Source organism: Scyliorhinus canicula, chromosome 4 (genome assembly GCF_902713615.1).
Source record: "Scyliorhinus canicula chromosome 4, sScyCan1.1, whole genome shotgun sequence".
NCBI lineage: Eukaryota > Metazoa > Chordata > Chondrichthyes > Carcharhiniformes > Scyliorhinidae > Scyliorhinus > Scyliorhinus canicula.
In genome coordinates, this window is record NC_052149.1 from 235869595 (window position 1) to 235895168 (window position 25574).

Here is a 25574-nt window from a genome sequence, read left to right on the forward strand (position 1 = left end):
CATTGGAGACCCTGACTGGGTGCCGTTTAACCAGTAACATGCCCCAGATGTAAAAGCAATTGGAGGGAGGTCTCCCAGTGTATCGGGTCCCCCGAGTGTTTGGGCTCTGGATAGGATGGTACTCTGGCACTGTCGATGCTACCTGGGCAGTGTGGCACTGCAAGCCTGACACCCTGGCAGTGTCACCAAGGTGCCACTCTAGCAATGTCAGGGCACACAGGTGGCACTGTCAAGCTGGCAGGGATGCTGCCAGGGTGTCAGTCTGGCAATGCCAAGGTGCCCTGGTGGCATCTGGCCCATGCCCAGGAAATTAGTCTAAGTACAACCTCGGTGGGGTGTTTCTGAACAGGGCCTGAAAAAGAAACAGGGTCACATTTAAATGGCGGGTCTCTCTCGGCGCTGCCAGGACCAGGAAATACGCCGTTAAACACGCTCAAAACGGAACTCTGTTTCTCTTCCATTAAATCACGCCCTTAATTGAGGTATATAAGATAATAAAAGGTATTGACAAAGTAGACGTAGAGCAGATACTTCCTCTTGTCGAGCAATCTAGAATGAGCGGTCACAGTTTTAGGTAAGGGGTAGCAGATTTAAAACAGAGATGAGGAGAAATGACTTTACTCAAAGGGTCATGAATCTGTGGAATTCACAACCCCAGACTGCGTGGATGCCGAGACATTGAGTAAATTTAAGGAGGAGGTGGACAAATTTTTAATTCGTAAAGGGTTGAAGGGTTCTGGAGAATAAGCAGGAAAGTGGAGGTGAGGCTGAGAGGAGATCAGCCATGTTCGTATTGAATGGCGGGGCAGGCTCGAGGGGTTGAATTGTCCACTCCCGCTCCTAGTTCTTATGATCTAAGGGCAGGTAGGAGGGAGGTTCAGTGGGGAAAGAAACACCAGAGTGTCCGCTCTGGATCGTTGAAGGCACAGCTGGCAATGCTGGGCGTGTGGGTTGCCAATGAAGGTCAAAAAAACAAAGATTTCAGGGCAGGAGGTAGTTGCTGTGTTGGGCTGGAGAGGTTTGAAAGGTAGAAAGGGGCAAGGCCATGAAGGGATTTAATCACAAGTTTGAAATTGTTTAAATTGGGGCAGTGGGTGACTAGAGCTAATGTAGATCAGAAAGGGCAGGGTTAATGGGTGACATGGATTTGCCCTGAGTTATGATACAGCAGTAGAGCTGGGGATGAGTTCAAGTTCATGCAGAATGGATGATGGGAGGCTCTCCAAAGGAGTACTGGAATAGTCATGCCTGAAGATAACATAGCCATGAGCGAGGGTTTCAGCTGCAGATAGGCTGAGATAGGACAGAGATGGGTGATGCTACACAGCTGGAGGTAGTAAATGCTGCACTGAGATTCCAAACAGTCTGGATTAGCCTGAGACAATGGCTGGGGACAGGAATGGAAATGATTATAGATGACTGACACTGCTTAATCTCTTTCAAAATGTGAGCTGTAAATAAAACAACCTTTCCAGACTCCAAATTGTAGAATAGATTTTTTTCTTCACTAAAAAAGTGATTATAACCTGGATGTTCATTTCAAGCACTTAATGGATTGATATTTCTGTTCAAAGTACTTGACAGAGGAATTTAGTAAAGTGCGTTAAGTATTCATATGATAATTTGGCAATATTCAGGCTTATGCGTCATCCCAATTTAATATTTTTTAGGAGAATGCTTATAACGTATCAGTGCATGTAACCGTTTCTGTCAGGTAGATATCAAATTAAGCACAAAATTAAATTATCACAGACTATATTATTGTAAATTAAATTGTGTCAGCCAAATGTTTTATGGGAAGTAGGGGTTTCTGAAAAAAAGAAATCAAGGTATTTAAATTATTAAATCAGTCATTTATTCATAAATATCAACCAGTGCACTATGTCAGGGTGACTTAGCAATTAGCAATCAGTACCTCTGGTCTGGGAAAGAAATCAAATGTCGCTGCAATATTCAGATTGCTTTCCTGCCCAATTGAATTAACTGGCAAGGTCAGGGCAATGTACCAGCAAACCCTGATTGAATTGATGTAGCAGTGACTTGTTGATTATTTAGTACAGGCGTAGCATGTCTATATAATCCACTGTAATTATTGGCAGAATATAAATAGGCTCAGTATGTTGTAACAAATGGCATGCTGCGGTAGCTAGCAATAGTATGTTACTCTGTCTTTTTTCAAGATCTAGGTAAGACAATTTGCTTCACTTCCTATCTCCAGGTTCCACTGCCTGAGATCAGTCAATCTGAATATTCTTACTGAACACACATTGCACATTAGTGACCATTTAATTCCCTTCATTTTGCTTTCAAATTTTTCTATAGTCTCATTCTCTAAATATCCCTAGAAATCTCCCAGCGCTGCAGACTCCAAGAACTCTGTGCGCCTTCTGTTCTGGACTCTTGCGCCTTCTGACTTCCTTCGTTTCACCATTGCTGACCATGCTTTTCACTACTTACGCCCTAAACTTTGTTATTCACTCACTAAACATATCTCTTTCTCCCACCTTTCTCCCCTCCTTCAAGTTGCTCCTTCAAACCTACCTCTTTGAAAAAGCTTTAGGTCACATATCCTAATATCTCCTTATTTGGTTCGATGTCATATTTTGTCTGGTCACGCTGCTACGCAACACCTTGGGACATTTTATTGTGTTGAAGATAAATGTCAGCTGTTGCTGCAATTCGTTTAGGACAAGAACTAAAAGTCTCAAGCTCTGAAATCAGATTTTGGCAGCTCACTTAGTATTTTGTGATCTCAATGTTTACAGCATGGAGTGAAGTGTGTATTATATTTTCTTCATGAATTTAGAAACATGAGTGAATGCAGTCTGTCAGCTACGCAAACTAAGAAATCTCCAGGCCCTAAGGTTGTGAAATGTGTCATATCAGGTCTTCCCAAACTGTGTGTCGCGATCAGTGGTGGACTCGCGAAATGCAATTTTGGGTTTGCATGTTCTGAGGCAGCAAGGCTACCATGGAGCTCAGAACTGAATGCAAACAGCTGTAAGGCCCTTCTGATTATTCCCATTTTTTCTAATGGTGGGCGTGGCTTAACAGACAGATCTTTGGGGCCTGGATGCTGCTGCAAAAAAAGCCTGCAAGAAAGTTGGTGTTATTTTTGACAAACCCTAAGATTAAAACTTCCTGCCATGCTCAATCTCACTCCTCCCAGCCTCACAAGAGGTGAAGCTCATCCCCATCGCCAAACAGTTGAAGATCACCCTCCCACTGCACCCGCCCCCCCCCCCAAAGAAACCCCACTTAGCAGCTGTAGGCCAATCATAACCCCACCAGTTAAAAACTCTCAGATCTGCACCCCATCCCCTAGATTTTCCCACAAAGCCTGGGACATTAAAATGGTTGTCACACCGGGAAAGGTTTTGGGAAACACAGGGCCATTAATGCAAGTTCCACCTTTCTGCATTCCTCATCTCCACATTACCAGTGAATTTCCCAATTGAGTTCCACAGCTTGGGCAGAACAGCATGCATGTATTTTTTAAACAGATTGCCCGCATGTCTATACTATTTTTAGCCACTCCCTGATGGCTCAGTTGGCAAAGGCAGTCTACAGCTCAGCCGCACTAAAACTGGAAACTCAGATTAATCAATGCCAGCCTGCATAGGAGCGCAGTCAGAGCAGCAGTTTCAAGTTAGCATCGATGGACTTGGGAAGAAAAAACAAAACGAGTCAGGTCTCGCAGCTGTTTGTTCCTACCCAGTGACCCCAGCTGGAGAAATGCATGCATGCGCCTGTGAGGAGAATCGTGACCTCTGCCCTGTAAGTCTGCCAAAACTCACCAATCAGGCTCACAGATAAGCAATGGCTACTTGAGGGGTGGTGGGGGGGGGGTGAGTGAGTGCCAAATATTTTTTTTACGCATTTGGGTCATCATGGTGTGATTGAGTGCTCAACTTGCTTGCTGGCAAAGGCCCACATTCTGAAGCATTCCGCTTCCAAGATAGCATCGCACTGTATTTTTAGGCCTTCACACACTTCCTTTCATTCAGAAACCAACAAAGACATCATACAATTAAAATAACCCATGAATGAATTTAACGAAAATGGATTTAATTCATCAAGGACTCGCAATACATAACACGTGTGGGCGGTGTTATGTCTCCAACCCATGCTTTGGTTGACGTCAGTGCAAATGGGCACTTGCAACACGCGAGAAAAAAATCCTTTCTGTTTTGTAGGAATAATAAAAGTCTTGGAAAAAACACTGAGGCAAAAAGCTGTGAAAGCTGCATGAATAAAATGTATTGCATTGTACTGTGATTATTGGTTTGACAGAATCTCTTGCTGTCTGATTGGTGTGAATAGACAGCACTGAGCAATAGCATCTACTTTGCACTGCCTTCCCCTCAAACAAGCTCTGGTCACAAGCATATCTTAAAACCAAAGCATAGCATGTTGGGTTTACGATGAATGAGGACACTGAGCTCCTCAAGCTCGCGGTAGTGTGGCAATTTATAGGATGGAAAACCTTTTTTCCATCCAAATCGAGCAGAAATATGGCTGAATAGGCAAAGTTGATATAGAGCCTACCAACGAGTTGCAGATGCCAGGCAGGCGGTTTGGGAGCTGCTCAGAGCAGGCTGAGCATAAGCAATCCTGCAATATTGAGGAAACACAGACACAGTATTACTTGTGAGTTCCAGGAGTCACTCTCCTGCTTCTGCTTGCCCCCATGTAATAAAAATAAAAGTAAACCCAGGCCATTTTCTGAACAGTTTCAAGCCCTTCTAAGATACCTGGATAGCCTGCACAGTGCCTGGTACAAATGGGCAAATTTATTTATTTCATCTTAGATCAGCACTGCCCCAAGGGAAGTTGCTACATACATGGAAATTGTTAATGCTGCTGCAACCATGCATCTCCTCTAAAGCTCTGTGTGCCTCCGACATTATTATATGTACATATATCCCTGGACTGCGCGGTGGCGCAATGGTTAGCATTGCTGCCTCACGGCACCGAGGACCCAGGTTCGATCCCGGCCCCGGATCACTGTCCGTGTGGAGTTTGCATATTCTCCCCGTGTCTGCGTGGGTCTCACCCCCCTCCCCCCCAAACCCAAAGATGCGCAGCTAGGCGGATTGGCCACACTAAATAGCAGCCTTAATTGGATACTCATAATTTTTTTTTAAATAAAAAAAGTTTAATGAAATGAAAAATAGGCACACGTATGCCAATTATGTGATAGAGGAAGCAATCCTGAAACAATGCTTCAAAATAGGCCAAGAGCAAGTGAACTACAAATACATAGTTAGATTTGACAGATGCCAGGAATTTAACCTTTACACTGAGGGTAATTGGCTGCTTAAATGGATTTCCAGGCCAGGCTGGACTACTTTGCGAGGCGGCTGGACGAGGGAAAATAGAAGACTATAGAGTTGCTATTCTTGGATGATGAAACAAAATGGGCTGAAGAACCACCATCATCCAGATCTACCTTGTGATGCAAACGGTATCATAGATAGATTTAGCACAGAAGGAGGCCATTCAGCCCATCATGTCTATGCTGGTCCTTTGTAAAAGTTATCCAGTTATTCGCCTGTTCTTTTCCCATAGCCCAGCAAATTTCAGCTTTACAAATATATATCTGATTCCCTTTCAAAACTTATTGATTCTGCCTCCGCCTCCCTTTTCAGGCAGTACATTCCAGATCATAACAACTGCGTAAAAGATTTCTGCTCTTTTTCCTTTGGGATCTTTTGTCAATTATCTTAATTCAAAGTGGTTACTGACCCTTCTGTTAGTTACTCTCTTTCTACTCTATTACTTGTATGATTCACCACTGTATTTCTATATTAAACATTAATGAGACTCTGTGATCAGTTGGTCAGAGGAGCGGTTCAAGTGGGGTGGAATGGACAAGGTCTGCCTTCCTTCGACAAATTGCAGTGCACTACCTTGTTCTGGTGCGCATCCAGTATGTGGTCAAGGATTGATCACACTCACCGGACAGAGGTAGGCTACCCTGACTCTCTTCCGAAGGCGAAACATCACTGAGTGGGTTATTTATTATCACATGCATTATGCTCACTTTATTGCTTAAAACCTTTCCACTTTTTCTTGTGTTACAATGCACCTTTTTCCCCTTTAAATTTGCTATCGTCATTCAAGGTTACTTTTTATTTAATTGCCATGATCCCTTTCCGCAGCAGGAGCTATAATTTCTGCATAACTTCACGACTTACTTATTTTTTGCATTTATTTCCCTGATTTTGTTATATTTCTCCCCACGTTTCCCGCCTCCATGTACCCTCCATCAGCCGGTAGAGACGGGTGGACACTACCACGGACAGCTCCACGAATGCAGTTGCAGATGACGCTAGGCGCTCACGTACCAGGAACCTTGCGAAGTCAGTATCTCATCCCCCGAGGTGAGCTCCTCAGCCAAGATTGGTGAAGCTCCTCACCAGGGCTTCCTTCTGCTTTGCTTTCAAAGTTTTTACCTTACTCGGTTCTTGAAAGTTGTTACTGATAATTACTAATGCTGGCTTTTGCACTTGATTTTCTAGTACGTTTTCATTAGGTGTGCAGTCATTGCTCTGCTGCCAAGAACTTAACCATCAATATGTTCATTGTCCGAGGCTGCTCTTGCTGACTCCAGAGCTTTGTATGGCTGCTGCTGCACAAACATTTCTGAGTTTTATAACTTGCCATGTTCGTTTATTTCTCCCACCCTCCTAACAATGTCATCCCATGATGGCAGCCCTCCCTTGCCTCAACCAGCTGGCTACTCTTCAATTGTGGGCTTCAACGATGGGAGCCAGTCGGGCTTTCTTGGGCACCAATGCTTCCTGGTTATTGCCCTGACCTGGTCAACCTGCTTTGGCAGGTTGTTCAATGCAAATAACCAGAGAGCAATCAGGGATCCTGAATGATAACCCTGAATGAGGGGCGGCATGGTGGCTCATTGGTTAGCACTACTGCCTCACAGTGCCAGGATTCCAGCCTTGGGTGACTGACTGTGTGGAGTTTGTACTCTATTCTCGTGTCCACATGGGATTTCTCCAGGTGGTCCGGTTTCCTCTCACAGTCCAAAGATGTGTGGGTCAATGGATTGGCGATACTAAATTGCCCCTTAATGTCCAGGGATGTGCAGGTCATGTTATAGGGTTACGGGGGAGTATAAATGGGTGGCGTGCTCATTTGAAGAGTCGATGGGCCGAGTGGCCTCCTTCTGCACTGTAGGGATTCTATGATTCTACTTCTCCAATAACACTGAGGGTGATTGTAGCATTCCTATAATGCCCCAGCTGAGGTTACTCAACACAAACTGGTGCCTGAGCCTGGGACCTTTGTCCAACCTTATGATACATGGTGTCCTGTGCCACTGAGGAGCTTTACTTTTTACTTGTAATAGTCTCCCACCTTTCTCCTCTTTGTGTCTTTGTCCTGTGCTTTTCCATTGTCGCACTGTCCTGCTCCAGGTGAACAACAGTACAGTCTGAGCCACAGATTTCATCATAAGTCTACCATATAACAGTAAGGTGTGTCTTACAGGACAGGGAGGTTCTCTGATCCCTTGGTGATTTCCTGTCATCCTTGTCCCGTGAGGCGACTTGGCCACAATGAATTTTAACCAAATGCTCCATCTATGAACCACTGAAGTGGGCCCATGGGAAATCGGTGGAGCTTTATGTTGGTCAAGGATGCAACTCAAAACTAGAAAAGTGAGCATTCAGGGTTTGGGAGTTGACAACACAGTAAGTTTCAGAGTTGGCAGCTGGACAATAAGAGAGTTAAATTGGCCAATTGGTGGTCGTGGGGCAGCACGGTGATGCAGTGGTTAGCACTGGGACTGCGGCGCTGAGGACCCAGGTTCGAATCCCGGCCCTGGTTCACTGACCGTGGGGAGTTTGCACATTCTCCCCCTGTCTGCATGGGTTACATCCCCACAACCCAAAGATGTGCTGGTTAGGTGGATTGGCCATACTAAATTGCCCCTTAATTGGAAAAAAGACAATTGGGTACTCTAAATTTATTTAAAAATTGTTGGTAGTAGAAAATGGATTGATAACGAATAAACAGAACATAGAACATTATAGCGCAGTACAGGCCCTTCGGCCCTCGATGTGGCGCCGACCTGTGAAACCCCTCCAAAGCCCATCTACACTATTCCCTTATCGACCATATGTCTATCCAATGACCATTTGAATCCCCTTAGTGTTGGTGTGTCCACTACTGTTGTAGGCAGGGCATTCCACGCCCTTACTACTCTCTGAGTAAAGAACCTACCTCTGACATCGGTCCTATATCTATCTCCCCTCAATTTAAAGCTATGTCCCCTCATGCGAGAGATCACCATTCGAGGAAAAAGGCTCTCACTGTCCACCCTATCTAATCCTCTGATCATCTTGTATGCCTCTTAACCTTCTTCTCTCTAACGAAAACAGCCTCAAGTCCCTCAGCCTTCCCTCATAAGATCTTCCCTCCATACCAGGCAACATTCTGGTAAATCTCCTCTGCACCCTTTCCAATGCTTCCACATCCTTCCTATAATGCGGTGACCAGAATTGCACGCAATACTCCAAATGCGGCCGCACCAGAGTTTTGTACAACTGCAACATGACCTCATGGTTCCGAAACTCAATCCCTCTACCAATAAAAGCTAACACACCATACACCTTCTTAACAACCCTCTTAACCTGGGTGGCAACATTCAGGGATCTATGTACATGGACACCGAGATCTCTCTGCTCATCCACACTGCCAAGAATCTTACCATTAGCCCAGTACTCTGTCTTCCTGTTATTCGTTCCAAAATGTATCACCTCACACTTCTGCATTAAACTCCATTTGCCACCTGTCAGCCCAGCTCTGCAGCTTATCTATGTCCCTCTATAACTTGTAACATTCTTCCGCACTGTCCACAACTCCACCGACTTTAGTGTCTTCTGCAAATTTACTCACCCATCCTTCAATGCCCTCCTCCAGGTCATTTATAAAAATGACAAACAGCAGTGGCCCCAAAACAGAACCTTGTGGTACACCACTAGTAACTGGACTCCATCTGAACATTTTCCATCAACCACCACCCTTTGTCTTCTTCCAGCTAGCCAATTTCTGATCCAAACTGCTAAATCACCCTGAATCCCATCCCTCTGTATTTTCTGCAATAGCCTACCATGGGGACCCTTATCAAACGCTTTACTGAAATCCATATACACCACATCAACTGCTTTACCCTCATCCACCTGTTTGGTCACTTTCTCAAAGAACTCAATAAGGTCTGTGAGGCACGACCTACCCTTCACAAAACCATGTTGACTATCTCTAATCAAATTATTCCTTTCCAGATGATTATACATCCTATCACTTATAAACCTTTCCAATACTTTGCCACAACAGAAGTAAGGCTCACTGGTCTATAGTTACTGGGGTTGGCTCTACTGCCCTTCTTGAACAAGGGGACAACATTTGTTATCCTCCAGTCTTCTGGCACTATTCCTGTAGACAAAAATGACTTAAAGATCAAAGCCAAAGGCTCAGCAATCTCCTACCTAGCTTCCCAGAGAATCCTAGGATAATCCTATCTGGCCCAGGGGACTTATCTATTTTCACACTTTCCAGAATTGCTAACACCTCCTCCTTATGAACCTCAAGCCCTTCTAGTCTAGTAGCCTGTATCTCAGTATTCTCCTCGACAATATTGTCTTTTTCCTGTGTGAATACTGACGAAATATATTCATTTAGCACCTCTCCTATCTCCTCAGACTCCATGCACAACCTCCCACTACAGTCCTTGACTGGCCCTACTCTTACCCTAGTCGTTCTTTTATTCCTGACATACCTATAGAAAGCTTTAGGGTTATCCTTGATCCTACCTGCCAAAGACTTCTCATGTCCCCTCCTGGCTCTTCACAGCTCTCTCTTTAGATCCTTCCTAGCTAACTTGTAACTCTCGAGCGCCCTAACTGAACCTTCACGTCTCATCTTTACATAAGCCTCCTTCTTCCTCTTGACAAGTGTTTCAACTGTGTTAGTAAACCGCGGTTCCCTCGCTCGACCACTTCCTCCCTGCCTGACAGGTCTATACTTATCAAGGACAAGCAGTAGCTGTTCCTTGAACAAGCTCCACATTTCCATTGTGCCCATCCCCTGCAGTTTTCCTCTCCATCCGATGCATACTAAGTCTTGCCTCATCGCATCATAATTGCCTTTCCCCCAGGTATAACTCTTGCCCTGCGGTATATACCTATCCCTTTCCATCACTAAAGTAAACGTAATCGAATTGTGGTCACTATCACCAAAGTGCTCATCTATCTCCAAATCTAACACCTGTCCTGGTTCATTACCCAGTACCAAATCCAATACGGCCTTACCTCCTTTTTAAGCATTCAGTTTTCCCTTACATGTGACCCTCCTCTTTGTTCAATATTCTATCATTAGAACGATCCGGCAGACACAGGTTATTTTGTCCATTGTAAGAAGTTACAAGAATCTGAATTGACAGGTCGTACTTCAGATTCACTATGTTAAATTATAACTGAAAGAAAGTTAATAAGTAACAGACAGTGCTTTCAAGCATTATGACTACATTAACGTTTCAGGCAGCTCATTGACTGGTTAGATACCTGTAGGTATTTTGTCTCTAAATGATGGACATGCTAATATATAATATAATAATGTTAATGATGTGGTCTGCTTAATTTATATTATTTAAGCGCATTCATTCATACCATACATTTAAAACTTTGCAAACAAATCTGATAAATGTATTCACATTGAAAGAATAACATATCATATTTTCAAAACTTTCTAGTTAGTGAACATGAAGATAAAACAAATGTATCTGGAATCAGCAGATGCAATTAGTTTTTGATGTGTATCAGAGAATTCAAAGCTAAGATGATGAGTGTAAGGATACAGGGGCATGGATTATTACATAGAATAAACTGATAGGCTTTATATGGAATTATACATCTAGTTGGTCTGGAGTATTGTCGAGTTAAACCACACTTTAGGCAGGTACACAGATTTGTCGAGCGGGCTGTTCAACCCAGTAGAGGCGAGGCTGAGAATAGTGTGCCAATTGATGAATTGGTAACAGAGTGACGAGAGAAATACTCTTTTGTAATAAAGATTGGAAGAGGTAAGGGATTAAATGCTACATATGGCCTCTCATGCATGAAATAACAAACCAAAAAGACAAGTGAACTGAGGAAATGCTCCTGACTTAACCACTGTACAAAATTGATGCTGCAAGAGAACATACACAGAAGTAAATGGCGTAATGAAATCAGTGATTAACTGTACAAATACAATCTACACTGTTGTACTTTAGGAACTGGGCTAAGTAAAGTGACAAAGAAAGACAAGTTAGAGAGACTCCAGTGACTCCAATAGTTGGAAAAACCTTAGGAGCAAAGGGAAATTGAGTGAAAAATGAAATCCCAGACTGGAAGTCCGGAAAGGAATGGATTCCAGTAAGCTGATGTGACGAGCTTTGGTTCCAGAATAGGAAGGATCCAGGCAGAAAGGGCCATGTCTACAAGGGAGAACAAGCACCGAATGTTCAGAGGATGAATGAATAGCAGTATTGGGAGGCAAGGAGAGTGAATACTTCTGTCCTTTCCCTTCTTGGACCAGATTTGCATCTAATTCAGACAAATTGTCGTTTCATCCCTGGCAGCTGTTCAGCGTGTTTAGAAAATAACTTTGGCAGGCCCCACGCCTGTATTCAGTGCACTGAATTTCCCACAGGATTACAACAGGAGTATAATAAATAAATAGAGTCAATTAGTCCTCCATTAACATTTTGAAAAACACATCACTAGCAAAAACATAGTCAGTGCCAAGTTTAACTTAACTCATTGAGAATTGGTACGGTGCAGATCACTCTTTTATACCATACAACATGCGTTAATAATATTCATTTTGAAAGAAACAAAACTTGTTTTCAGAAACAATAAGGCAACATGGGTCAAATAAAGTCTTCAACCTGAAATATTAACGCTAACATTATTGATGACCTGGTCACTCATCTCATTGCTCTTTGTGAGACATTGTTGTGTGCAAAATGGCTGCCGCATTTGCCTACATGACAACAGTGATTGTAATTCAGTGTTCGCTTTGCAATGCTTGTGAGGGATGTGATAAAGTACTTTATAACTGGAAGTTTTTCTTTTTCTTTCCCTAGCATAGGAACGATGAAGCAAAATGTAGAAACTCAGCTTTTGCTCTGGTTCTGCAGAGCCCAGGGACCTTCTGCACAATTGGCAGGATATGGACTCACTTACCCATTGGGGGAAACTATGATGCATAAATATTCCCATTCTGGCAAATGCCTGGGCTCATGAATGGTTTCCAAATCTGATCAGACAATGAATACAGCATTAAAGAGTAAAGGATTGGTTTGCTGTGGTGCATGAGTTTCCCCACGGTTAATGTTTTGAGTCATTGAGTTAACTCAGTTAGACACATCGGCCGTTCTAGCACCAGCTTTGTGGTGGATGCAAATACCTGAATCCTATTCTCCGAACTAACCCTCCACTGTGTTGCATGTGTGTTCAGAAGGTTTTTGTTCACTATAGTATGGACACCATTCGTATGCATTGGTGGTCTGCACACTAAGCTGCTTGTTATGGATAATGTTACTAATGGCACTTTGACTGATGAATTCATTTCTAGGGGCTGGTTTAGCACACTGGGCTAAATAGCTGGCTTGTAATGCAGAACAAGGCAGCAGCGCGGGTTCAATTCCCGTACCGGCCTCCACGAACAGGTGCCGGAATGTGGCAACTGGGGGCTTTTCACAGTAACTTCATTGAAGCCGACATGTGATTATTATTTTCTGACTTTGCAACACGAGATGAGGAGTGAGCTTATGCAGTTCCTCTGAAATATCTCAAGATGCTGCCGTTTATTCTTTGAGAGCTCCTGACATTAACAGCCTATACAAAATGCCCCAAATTACACCTTCAGTGTGCCTGAGTTACATTGATTTCATGTTTCTGTAACTATGTTGTGCAATTAATTTGTCTCCATTTTGTGAAAGGTTTTTTTTGTATTTTGATTTCCATTATTTATTATTTTTCCTGTCCTCCCCCTCAGATCTATTGAAGTTAAAATTCTTTTGGTTGCTTTGTGCAGCTATGTTAAAAATGTATTTGTAAAGATTTCCTCTCATCAGTATTTCTGGTGAAGTCATATCACTTAATGATAGAATAGAGTAAAGATCTGATTGGTAGTGTTCTACTAATGTGCGATACGTTCATACTAAGTCTGTCTGTGCAATATTTTTAACACTGGTATTTAATCATTTAAGAATAACAGAAAATATACCTTTAGTAACTTGAGGATTCCAGTGGTAAATTAACATTAATTTATTAAACTATTTACAGAGTTCCGCGCAAAGCAGCATATCGTTCCAGTACAGGCCATGAGAGGACAACTAACCACACCAGGCCCGGTTTTGGGCAGCTTTTCTATTAGTACATAACAAACCCAAGTCAGGTGGCCTCCGCCTCCTATCTGAGGAACTCGTACTCTACTGTGTTCCATGGGGCGATCAATGATAGTTTCCCCGTGCTTCTCGTGGGGGGTATCACAATACTTCAAAGTGGTTTGGATTTTATTGAAAATACCTGAGTAAATCCTCACAACATAATTACAAATGCCATCACCTCTAAGCAGAGTAATTCTTACACCCCTTTCTTCAGGGGTGGGGAGCAAAAATTGGAAGGTTAAAAAAAAAATGTAATTAGAAAAAAGTCAAATGTATCATTGTATATATTATTGACTCACACCTCAAAAGATATATCAGTTTTATGTGGTGTGAACTGTTGTATAAAACAACGTCGTCATCCTTGATCAATATTTAGCCTCGGATGAGACACAAATTCTTCCACACATCATCAGGAATATCAAAGTCAATTCTTCAGCATCACTGCCGCCCACCCCTGTGAGGAATGTTGATGTCTTATCACAAACTGAAGCCCCCTGCCCCCCAGAAACCATACCCAGCACACACACACACCACCCACACACACACACACACACACTTGGTATCTTGTTCAACCTTGAGTTTAGCTTCAGGCCCCACCACAAGAAACATTTACTTTCACCATCACAGTATTTCTTGCCCTTGTGTCTACCTGAGCTTTGAGACATTGAAACCTGCTCTTTCAGCTCACCATCTGTTTTCTTCATTGTAATCTGTGAAGCACTTTGGGATATTCTTTGTTTGAGGAGCATGACAGAAATGTAAGCTGTTATTGTGTCCCTGTCCTTATCTATAGTTACATCCATAGTCTTGCCCTACCTAATCTCAAGGACTTTGCCCCCTCACTTCCACTTTGCTCCTCAGACTTTGGCCTTATGTGACCCCCCCCCCATACCTATTTGCCCATCATTGGTGACAGAGCCTTCAGATACATTTACCCTCCTCACTAGAACACTCTTACAAGACGGCTCTGCCTCTCCATTTCTTACTACATCTTAACAAAAGGTTTCAAAATCCTTCTTTTCAACCAAACTTTAGACCATTTGGCCTAATGTATCCCGTTGTAACAGGATATTCTGTCTCCTACCGACCCCTATCTTGAAAATTGCTGAAAAAAGAAATGCTGTTGAAGTTATGGATTCCTAGGCCCAGCTGTCACAAACATCTTTGTCAGTTTCCACAATGAAATGACATTTAATCTTCTACCCTTTGCATATTCCCGATACATAGATGATGGGCGTGATTCTCCGTCCCGTCAGCCCCGTATTCCTGCGCAGCGCGCCTTCGCCAGCACCGGGATTCTCCGGTCCTGCAGCCGGCCGATGGGGATTCCCCATAGTGAGCCACCCCCACGCCGCCGGGAAACGCCCGGCGGGCGGAGGATCCCACCGAAGGAGAATCCCACAGCATATGTTTGCTATATTTGAATCCACCGCCACATGTAAGAATTTCCTTACACATCTTAACAGTCTCCATCCTGCTCTCAAATTCACCTTTGAAATGGAGCAGAGAGTTAAATCAACTCTTTTTCCTTGATGAAAGCAAGTTGAGAAATCTGCAATAGATCCTTTACTACTGTCTATCTTAAACCTTTCTTTACTGGTTAGATTGACGGCACCCTCATAGATAGGGCGAGAGCCACTTGCTCGCCGTGCAAGATTGATGCTGAAATAAGGTGCATCAAAGCCATCCTGTGGAAGAACAGATACTCTGATCAGATCATTGCTTCTTGTACATCACAAAAACTCATGAATATGTCAAAGGCTGCCTCTTTCAGTCCTGAAAAGTGCCCAATCTATCCCAGATTACCCCGGAAGGGTAAGGCTTCGCAAAAATCTCAGCAACTGGTGAAGCTAGCCATTTCACAGTGTTGCTATGCAGTAACAATAGAAGTTGTATGTTCCATAAGCAGGATGCTACCATCAAGCCAAAAAGACATTCTGCCTATCACACAAATGCTAATGAGGTATGTAAATTTCAGTGCTGGCCATATGTCCCAGTGGTTGGCGGATTGTAGCGAACGGCACGTCCCTTTGTTGCTGTTCGCAACAGGCAAATTACCAACTGTACCCAACCAGCCCTTACTGTCAAAACCCAAAACATAGTATCCAACATTAGGTGTGATTTTGTGATTGGACAGCATTTGCTAAACAATTCTGAATGTGCTAAAAATGGCACTGTAACCAAATTTAAGATTATCGGTCAGGATCGCAGTGTAATTCATTTGTGCATGCTAGAAGCCACATATATTTACATACAGGGTCTTGTCCTTTGCACACAGAAGGAGCAAGTCCATGTATTGCATCTCTTTTGACTAAGCAGAAGCTTGGGGAACAGCTATTCCCTGGTTCATTCCCCATGGAAATATCTTAAACAATCAGTAAGAAGTCTTACAACACTAGGTTAAAGTCCAACAGGTTTGTTTCAAATCACTAGCTTTGGAGCACTGCTCCTTCCTCAGGTGACCTTTCACCTGTGGAAGGAGCAGTGCTCCGAAAGCTAGTGATTTGAAACAAACCTGTTGGACTTTAACCTAGTGTTGTAAGACTTCTTACTGTGCTCACCCCAGTCCAACGCCGGCATCTCCACATCATGGCTACCATTAAACAATCAGAGTTGACCTGCTGAGTTTGAATTTAATTAAAAATATTGCAGTTGACTGTTCCCAGGTGCATTTTGCATGGCAATGCCTCTACCTATCAGAGTCCACTTTCCAATGCATCAGCACTCTGTTCTTATGCAGCATGAATGGCTGTTCCCTTTACAATTGGTGTTCTTGCCAATCTGTCCTGATGTGTGCAAGACGAAAAACTTCAGAGTCTCTTTTTTCAGCGATACTCAAGTTCTGAATGGCCAAATGAGTATTTGTCTACCTCAATCTGTGAATTGCATTTGGATTTTTTTTGAGTTAGCATGTCAAACGTAAGTGGCGGTTGCCATTGTTGTTGTTGCTGCTGCTGTTGTGTGATAGAGTTTGAATTGTTGAATGTGTCTAATGTACACCCAGACGCACTTTTGCAACACAAGTGAAACTTTAACTTTATGTACCTTCTTTTATCTTCTTTACAGAGCTTCATACAAGTGGAGCACGTATCAGTAATTCAAGCGTGGAGTTCAGTGCACCTCTTATTGGCAGCCTGCATGGTCCAATGGCTGCAAATCAGACACGGTAACCACAACACTTGAATTCCTGATATGCGCTTCAATCTGTGCCTTGAGCACAAAATGATTGCACTAACCCTTTTGCATAATAGCTTTAAAATGATTTTATGTGTATGTCGGTGTGCTCCTGCTTAACTTTCTGCTCTATACTTTAGCTGAGGCAATAAACCATTTGAAATAAATAAGTTGTCTTTTAATAAATCAATGCAACCTCATTAATATGCCATAATGTCAAGGCCAACAAGATTTTAAAGACATTCTATAGGGAGGTGGCTGTACCTGTTTTCACTTTTTGATTCCCAAATGCTTGGAAACCTGCCACTACAAGCAGGAAAAGTGAAGACTATTCTTCCCATCTATGTTCAATATTCATTTGTTACCTCTTTTTGGAGTTATTCACTAAATTCACAGCGTTCATTGAAGTAAGGAGCCAGATCAAAGGTCCTTAATGCCAGGATGGGACCCCAATGGCTAAGTTGGGAAATGTATTATGATTGGTTTTGTGTGATTTATTGACAGACAAGTAAGGTCCCATACCCAATCTCTGGTCTGCACTGAGTCCCCTGAGATGGCTGTAGAAATGCTGTACGTTATTGACAATGCACTGTTGAGAAAGGCAGTGGTGTTCACATTACTGATAGTTTGCCTGCTGGAAAGTGTTCACATGTATGGTCCCTTCCATAACATCCCCATAGATAAACAGTCTGAAAAATTCACTAATTTCACAAGTGGTAAATAGAAGGATACACGAAAGGGCAGCCAGCATTAGGAGAGGACAATGAAGAGACAGGCAAGTTAAAGGAACAAAAGGATTGCAAAAAAAAAAGAAAAATATAGTTTTACATCCTTACGGAAATTGGTTTAAACGATTCATATATCCTGTTATTTATTCCACCGCTTTAAAGTAGTCGCTAAAATTCCCCACCTGTTCATCTTATTTATTCTGCATGGGATATGAGTATCACTCACAAGGTTAACATTTGTCGCCCATCCTGAATTGCGCTTTGAGAATAGTTAATACATTGTTGCGGATCTGGAGACACATATAGGCCAGACCAGGTAAGGATGGCAGATTTCCTTCCATAAATAACATTAGATGCTCTTATACAATGTTAAAGTACTGGTTGGGCAAAAGGAATGTTAAGGAATGGGTACTCTCCTTGAAACATCCTTCGATGAATAAGTAATTGGAATTTCATTTTTAAGTACAAATTTAAATAGGAGCTCGAGCAGATCATATGGCCCCGCAGGCTGGCTCTGCCATTCAATACAACCATGGCTGATCATCAGTACTCTACTCACCCCCATTATCCTGATGTCTCTTGATTCCCTCAATGTTTAAAAAACCTACCGCTTTCAGACTTGAATATATTTAACCACTCAGCAGTCAGGATTCTCTAGAATAGAGAACTTCAAAGATTCACAACCCTCTGAGTGAAGGAATTTCTCCTCATCTGAGATTTAAATAGCCTGTTGTGTTCTGTAGTTCCCCCAATGATGAAGACACACGCAGAACATAAATGTGTTGAACCAGAATGCTAGTTTATTGTTAGACACGTGGGAAGATAACTAACAGATCTATGTACAACCAAAGTTACTCTAGTTCCGAGGGAATTACTCTAACTGCGAATGTCCTTCTATCCGTACTACCACCAACTACCCAGTCCCGTCAGTCACATGATGCATGTCTGACGCCACCCACTGGCAGGAGGTCTTACCTGGGATTACATACATTGATAAACGGATTTATACATTTGTACAGTTATATACAGATATGCATGTACGCACATCACCACATAGCCAACCTCTTATCCTGAGACTATGGCCCCGAGTTCAACTTATCCAACCTGAAGAAACAACCTCTCAGCATCTCCACTGCCAATCTCTCAATTTCTAAGTTTCATTGATTATCTCTTGTTCCTCTAAACTCCAGAGTATAATCATGTATTTTACTCCTTCTCTCCCCATAGGACTCTCATCTCAGAAATCTCCGGCCCCCGATGGGCCGAAGTCCCGCCGCTGTCGACCCTCTCCTACCGGCGTGGATCAAAGCACCTACCTTACTGGTGGGAGCAGGCGGCGCGGGCGGGCTCCGGGGTCCTGGCGGGGAGGCGCAGGGCGATCTGACCCTGGGGGTGCCCCCACGGTGGCCTGGCCCGCGATCAGGGCCCACCGATCGGTGGGCGGGCCTGTGCCGTGGGGTCACTCTTTTCCTTCCGCTGTCACCATGGTCTTCACCATGGCGGAGGCAGAAGTGCCCCCCTCCCCTGCGCATGCGCAGGGATGACGCAGCAGCCGCTGATGCTCCGGCGCATGCGCGGACTTCTGCCGGCTGGCGAAGTCCCTTCGGCCCCGGCTGGCATTGCGCCAAAGGCCTTCCACGCCAGCCGGCGGGACGGGAACCACTCCGGCGCGAGCCTAGCCCCTCAAGGTGAGGGCTTGGCCCCTAAAGGTGCGGAACCCGACGCAGGAGGGGTTCACACCACTGCATCACGCCGGGATCCCCCGCCCCGCTGGGCAGGGGAGAATCCAGGCCCTAGTCTTTTCCATCAGATCCATCTATTCGTTGAAAGATTGTGAGGCAGGTATACATTTCCATCCCATCAGGAACCATGTCAGTGCCCTATCATATGACCCTTTGTATTTATTTTGTGAATCTAAAATGTGTCTGCGCCCTCCGTTTCAGAGGCACTGACTCTTGTTGATGTTTGATTTGAGCTGTCCTTGGTACTGCACCTCACCAAAATTACCAGTATACATGTGAAAGTCTGGCAAAAGTGCATATCATATATGGGCCTGATCATGACTTTGCCACATCAATGAAAACACACTTTCCAGCAGGAGTCACTAAATAGTGACTAGGAGTAGCAGCAATGGTTGAGTTATTCACCCTCCCTTATGCAGGATCGTCGGCATCTCTATTGCTACCTCAGTTGACATCAGCATAAAACCAGGGGATCAAACTGCGGCGGCCTTCCCTGTTTTTATGCTCGGTGCATGTTTCGTAAAACATTTTTTCTCTGTGCTGCTGAAGACCACACAACAGATGAAGAATTTGGCCTCTTCCTATTAAGTCCACTCAACAAGAACTGTCCAGAAAGCCCTTAAATGTAACTTATTTATTTCTGCATGTGCCTTCCATTTGACAAAGATATGCTCATTAATGAGCTGCTACTGTGCTGTGAATGAATATCTAGCAGCACTACACTGCTTCACAACATGTTCCTGTTGTGCTAAATCTTTCACATAATCCAAACTTGCAAAGAGAAATGTTTTACTCTTTCATTTACAGTGGTGACTATGTTAATCCAGGAGAATGTAATCCCCTTTTAAATTGAACAGATTAGTATTTGGCAAAGCTTTCTCTGCTCCCCTGCAGAAATGATGAGATATCAATTGTTTCATTTAAGAGAAATATCACCTGAAATATTTATGTTACCAGTTCATGAGCATTAGAGTAAGAAACAATTCAATTCCAAGGCACACAACTGCTGAAGATATTTATTTGAATTTCTTACTTGGGAATAAAAAGGTTGCATTGAAGTAAAACCAAGCTTGACTCTGAACTTGGCCTTTAAATGCTAGGACCCTAAGATTTAAACAGATGACAAAGGCCATTTCACCACTCTTAACTCATCCATTTGCCAAGGCCCTATTGTCATCTGAAAATTAAATGAAAATGAAATGAAAATCGCATATTGTCATAAGCAAGCTTCAAATTAAGTTACTGTGAAAAGCCCCTAGTCGCAATATTCCGGCTCCTGTTCGGCGCCTGTTATCTTTCCACTGAAGTCCTCCATCACAGCGCCCAACTGTTTCTGATGTGATTCAGAGGTCTTGTTTTCCTGACCTTAACTCCACTCCAATGGCAGAACTTCACTAGGAAGGGGGTTGGAAACATTGCCCACACCTCAACATGGAGTAACCACTACTAACTCAGCAAATATGGAGCAGGATTAGCTTCAAGACCATCAGGCCCAATTTTCTTTCAATAACTCAAGCGTTTCTCTGTGAAATATTTTAATGGTTGAAAACGTTAGGCCGATGTTCATCTTTTTTTTGGAAGGGAAAGAAAGCTTTGACAAATCAACACAGAATGAGTAGTGGAATCAGGAATATGTTGGGCTGTGAACTGCTCGCTTAGAGAATGATTTCAGACTGTGATAGAAAGAACAGTGCTTTGTTCTTTATAAAGCATCCTTGAAATTGCACAGCATCTGGAAATCATGTTGGCTGAAGCTCCACATGTTGATCTAATTAGGGTGACATTAACAATTTGGGCTTGCCTCACCATCTATAGGCATTTTCTTTTTTCCCAATTGATTTGAGTTTGAAAAATAGGAATTCTCACTAATAAGGTATTATCTTGTAGTATTAATAACCAACTTTCAGATGACACAATAAATAAAGATCGCATCTGCGCTCTCAGTTGGAAATAGTAATAACTCCCCTGACACTATTCGAAGAGTAGCAGGGGAGTTCTCCCTGGTTATTCTTTACAAACAGACATTGTCAGGTCAATGTACTATTGCTGCTTGTAAGATCTCACTCTCAACAAAATTGCCAGCTGCATTTCCTTTGTTTCAAGCTTTTTGATTTTTTTTTCCTGAGATACATTCAGACACTCTGAAGTCATGAAAGGCGCAGCGGACATACAAGTCTTTATTTTATTTTTTTAACATATTTTTGCCAAGAGAGAAAAACATGAAGTAAATAATTTTTAAAATTGCATTTTGGAAAACTGATTCTGGCCTGAAAGACAAGATAGCCAAGATGGTTCGAGTAATCAAGAACCCAAATTATCAGGGAAAATTAAGGAAGATTTATTCTAAGGCAGTTTTGTGAGGATATTGATGGCAGTGATATCGCCACCACCCTCAGCTGGAAGGTGTTTACACAGGTCGGAGAAATAAAGAGAAGAAAACAGAAAAAGAGGTAGAATTTCCTGTAAGATTCTACTTAGGGAAGAGGGAGAGCAAGTGGCATAATTAAGAGCCATTTTAGTGATAGGAATAAACTTGTGCTTCCAGGCATCCACATACTGGTGTTCTAATTGCAGATGGGTAACAATTTCCCACAGCGCCAAATTGAAGAGCAACAAAAAATAAATGAAGCTTGGGCAGCTCTCGGACAACTATGCGTGAGGCGAAAGCAGTCTCATGTTACTGTCTCATCCTGGGGCTATCATTGACATTTTACTCAAAATCTCCTTTTCAGAGATCATCGAGGCATCTCCAGTCCGGGTAGCAGGAGGCCAGAGTTGGACCCCCAGGCTCGCGGTGAAATTCCCTGTTCACCAACAGGCCAACGACTATCTACACAACGTCTACATTCCCGGGACCACGACCACGCTCTCCGGGAAGTCAACTACTGAGCGTGAAGGGAAGAAATCCTTCATTACGTTTGGGAAGAAGAAGAAGAGTGGTAAATAAAGCTAAGAGGAAGCAGAATGGAATTGAATATAATGGTGAGAATTATAAAATAGAGCTGCATGAATGAAGCACGTTTTTAAAAAAATAAATTACTAAATGTCACTTAAAAAAAAAATCACTGGGCCAGAGCAGGCCCTTTGCTGCACTAAGTATTAGTTTGATAGGGAATGGAGTTTTTTTTTAATTGCATTTCCAATGAGCACTTCGGTACTCCTCAAATAAGCAAACTGGTGCCAACTGCACATGCTCCGTTGGTTAAGGTAAGAGGCAGTTTATTTTCCCTGGCAACCAAAGGGTTGGAACTTACCCCTGACTATGTGGATGTGACTCTGAGTATCTGAGCCACATGGAACTTGCCAGGAGTGCTGTCACTTCATCAAAAATGCCAGGAAACAAATACAATTGTCAACATTTCCGTCAATGAGGTAGAAACCCTAGCATTGGCATTATTAAGGGAACATTTTGGGAATATTCCATCACAGTGTACTATGATCTGCTGGGATTTGAGTCCTTCTCCACCGCTGTGGTTCCTTACATGATAGGCTCCTGAATTCAGTTCTGCTGAAGGGGATGCTGGGCTTGCATTGTCACCAAATAGCATTTCTTTACTGTTTCTGTGTAAATTTCATGAAGTGAGGGAGTGTGCTGAAGACCACCAACATCTGGGATGGCGGTAACCGGAGGTCTAGAAACAGATAGAAGAAGTAAGTTTTCTGAGTTTCTCAGTAAGGAGGAGATAGGTTGAGAATAGCCCTTGGGCCATACAATGAGACTCACTGGCATAGACCCATCTTGCTCCATCACTCATCAACTGAGTAGAGAGAGCTTTTCCAATTTAAGCCACAGAGAAATTGTGCCTTTCCTGGAGAAATGGAAGATTGATTCCTCCTCACTACCAGGATGGAGGGAAATTAAGGAAAACATTTAAAGAAAATCCATTCCCTTCTGTAAACAACTGTAACACAAAATGCTAGCAGCCACAATTTTAATTCAGTCAACCAGTCATTGTATCGTGTCTTCATTTATTCAGTCCAAAATGTCAAGCAGCCTTAATATAGATTAAGGTACAGTTTAAGAGTCCATTTTCTCATTGTGCATGTTGACCACACTGAGGGTTATCGCTTGCATTATATTTTCTGTAATTTATTCACTGTTTAACACCCCGTATTTAGATTGGGGGGGGGGGGGGGTGTAACAGATCAGAAAAGAGCAAAGAGAAGCAAGCAATTGAAAAAGGAAAATAATTGAGGCCTCATTACCTCCAATTATTGAACTGGATCAGGTGTCAGACAGGACTGCCAGACGAAACAGCCATGAGCGCATCAAATGGCAGGGCAAGTCTGAAGGGCCAAATGGTCTGCTGCTGCTCCTAAGTCCAAAGTTCCTACGTTCCTGTGGAGTACTAAATAGAAACAATATCGAGCAAAGAACATAATGTTGTCCATCTTACTGCTTTGGAGTGCCATCTGACCCTAGGATGGCAGTGATGATGACTGGTCGGCATTCAGAAAGTCATGACTTTGAGTGTCCTTTCATCTGCCTGATGTAAAAAATGTGATGGAACAAGGCCTCTCAAGAGGGAAAGAATGGACAATAAGAAAAGAGGAAAAAAGAGCATAATGAAATACCAAAAAAAAAGTCAAGGTTATAAATGGGGCTAGGGTTGCCACCTTTTACTGAAAGACCCCAAACTGGACAGGGCAGTTGGATCAGACAGAGCTGCAGAATGGAATTCTGGGCTTGTGTTCTGAGGTATCCTTTGCTGAGGATGACAATTCATAAAAACTTAATAATTCCTCCACCTCAAGAGACATGGAAGGGAGAATAAAACCCAGGAAGGTTTTAGTGTCTGCTTCAAAGTTTAGAAATTTCCAGACATGGGATAGATTTTGACTTTGATGGTGTAAAACAGACGATAAGTAAGTCAGCAAGCTCAGTTACCTCTCTCTAGATTTTTCTCTCTCTAAGTAGATGGAAATAAAATCTGGTGGAGATGTCGAACCTGTTGCCAACTCGCTGTCATCCATGCGGCAGATTTGCACAACGTTAAGATCTGCAACCCTGGGCATTGCTCTCAGCTGACCTCAGCACAGATAGTAAGGAGTGAACCTCAGTATCCCGAGCTTAGTGAGGAACAATTACCTGGCCTTCCAGCTCCAGTCTTCAGCCTAACAATCGCTATGAAAAGATCCATGTGAAAAGTACCATTGGGACAAGTTACGGGAGTCCAAGCTGCACCCATGGACTTCTGCAGTCAGAGTCAGTGCCTTCAGGAGAAGAGAAAACACAGGAGAGAGGGGGAAAGCAATTGGAAGAGGGGAAAAGAAAGTGGGTCGTCCAGTTCAATCCCAGTTAGGTGGTAGGCATGAATGGGGCTAAAGTTTTGTGGAACAGAGACTTGAACTATTTAGAGATTCTAAGTCCTGTCATTTAACTTTATTTAAATACTAGCGATAACCCTATAACCTATTTTCTCTAACATTGGATCAATCAGCCATCGCTTTGAGATTAAAGCCTTGGTAGCCAGTGTAGGAGAAGTAGTCTAGCTGTTTTAATATGTAGGCATGCTGAATGTGTCCTGTGAGTATTGAAAATGAATATATCCATATTAAAGTATCTGTCCTATTTCTTAGAAAAATTAAAAGACTGAATTAGATCTGGAGACATTGTGAATCTCTTTGTAGTTTTTTGATGTTTTTTGCTAACACTTGTTTTATTACAATCATACTGTGTGGTGTTGTAGATTTCTTATACACTGCTTTTTAAGTACAATAATCCTACAGTAGTGAAATATGAAGTGGTAGATTCTTTCTAATAATGTACATGTCTATTTCTGAGGTTTGCTTGCAATTGCTAACATCAGGATAATAGCCTGTATTACACCGAGTGAGTATATTGTGTCCTGTATTTTTCTTCAAAACTAAATTGCTGTAATCCTAGTGAAAAAATATTGCTTTCCTTTAATTGCAGTAGATTATAGTAGTAATGTTTTGCTCTAAATTCAGTCTTTCCATTAAAATTATTCCTTTAATCCAACCGTTGTGTCTGTGTTTTGATATTCAGAGGTTCTTGTTCAACAGGGTGACAAATTCAGATTTGGAATATATTACTGAGCTGAGTTTTCACATAAACAAGGGCATGTAAATAACAATGAGGGTAAAGAAAGACTATTTATACCATTAAACTCTTCCCTCTCTCTTATTGTCTCAGCATTATACCCAACTGTACCTTGAAAACCTAATGATTTGCCACGGCTGGGTGAGATTTTCTGGCCCTGCCATTGGTGCATCCTGTCCCAGGTTTCCCCGCAGCATGGGGTGGATTCAATGGGAAATCCCAGTGACAACAGCAAGACCAGAAGATTCCCCGCCGGCCAACAGCAGGCGGCCTCCCACCAAGCAACACATTACGGGGAGGCCAGAGAGTCTGGAGGATCATTCCAAACATTTCTCACTCATTCAGTAACAGGTTCTCCCTGATACCCCTGATAAATGCCTCATGATAAGCGGACAGTCGTTTTGGAT

At 42.9% G+C, this 25574-nt stretch overlaps 1 protein-coding gene across 27 annotated transcripts in view; it reads left to right on the forward strand.

Moving 5' to 3' along the window:
• LOC119965489 (protocadherin-10-like) overlaps positions 1-25086 on the forward strand; it is a 631779-nt gene extending 606693 nt beyond the window's left edge. For 24 of the 27 annotated variants that reach the window (XM_038796308.1, XM_038796309.1, XM_038796328.1 and 21 more), the window contains exons 4-6: positions 6276-6386; positions 16526-16625; positions 21836-25086. In XM_038796308.1, coding sequence (XP_038652236.1) covers positions 6276-6386; positions 16526-16625; positions 21836-21992 — 368 coding nt within the window. In that variant the 3' untranslated portion in view covers positions 21993-25086. The remainder of the gene's footprint in view (positions 1-6275; positions 6387-16525; positions 16626-21835) is intronic. The other 3 variants (XM_038796310.1, XM_038796312.1, XM_038796332.1) reach the window with 3 other exon arrangements.
• The last annotated feature ends 488 nt before the right edge of the window (positions 25087-25574 follow it).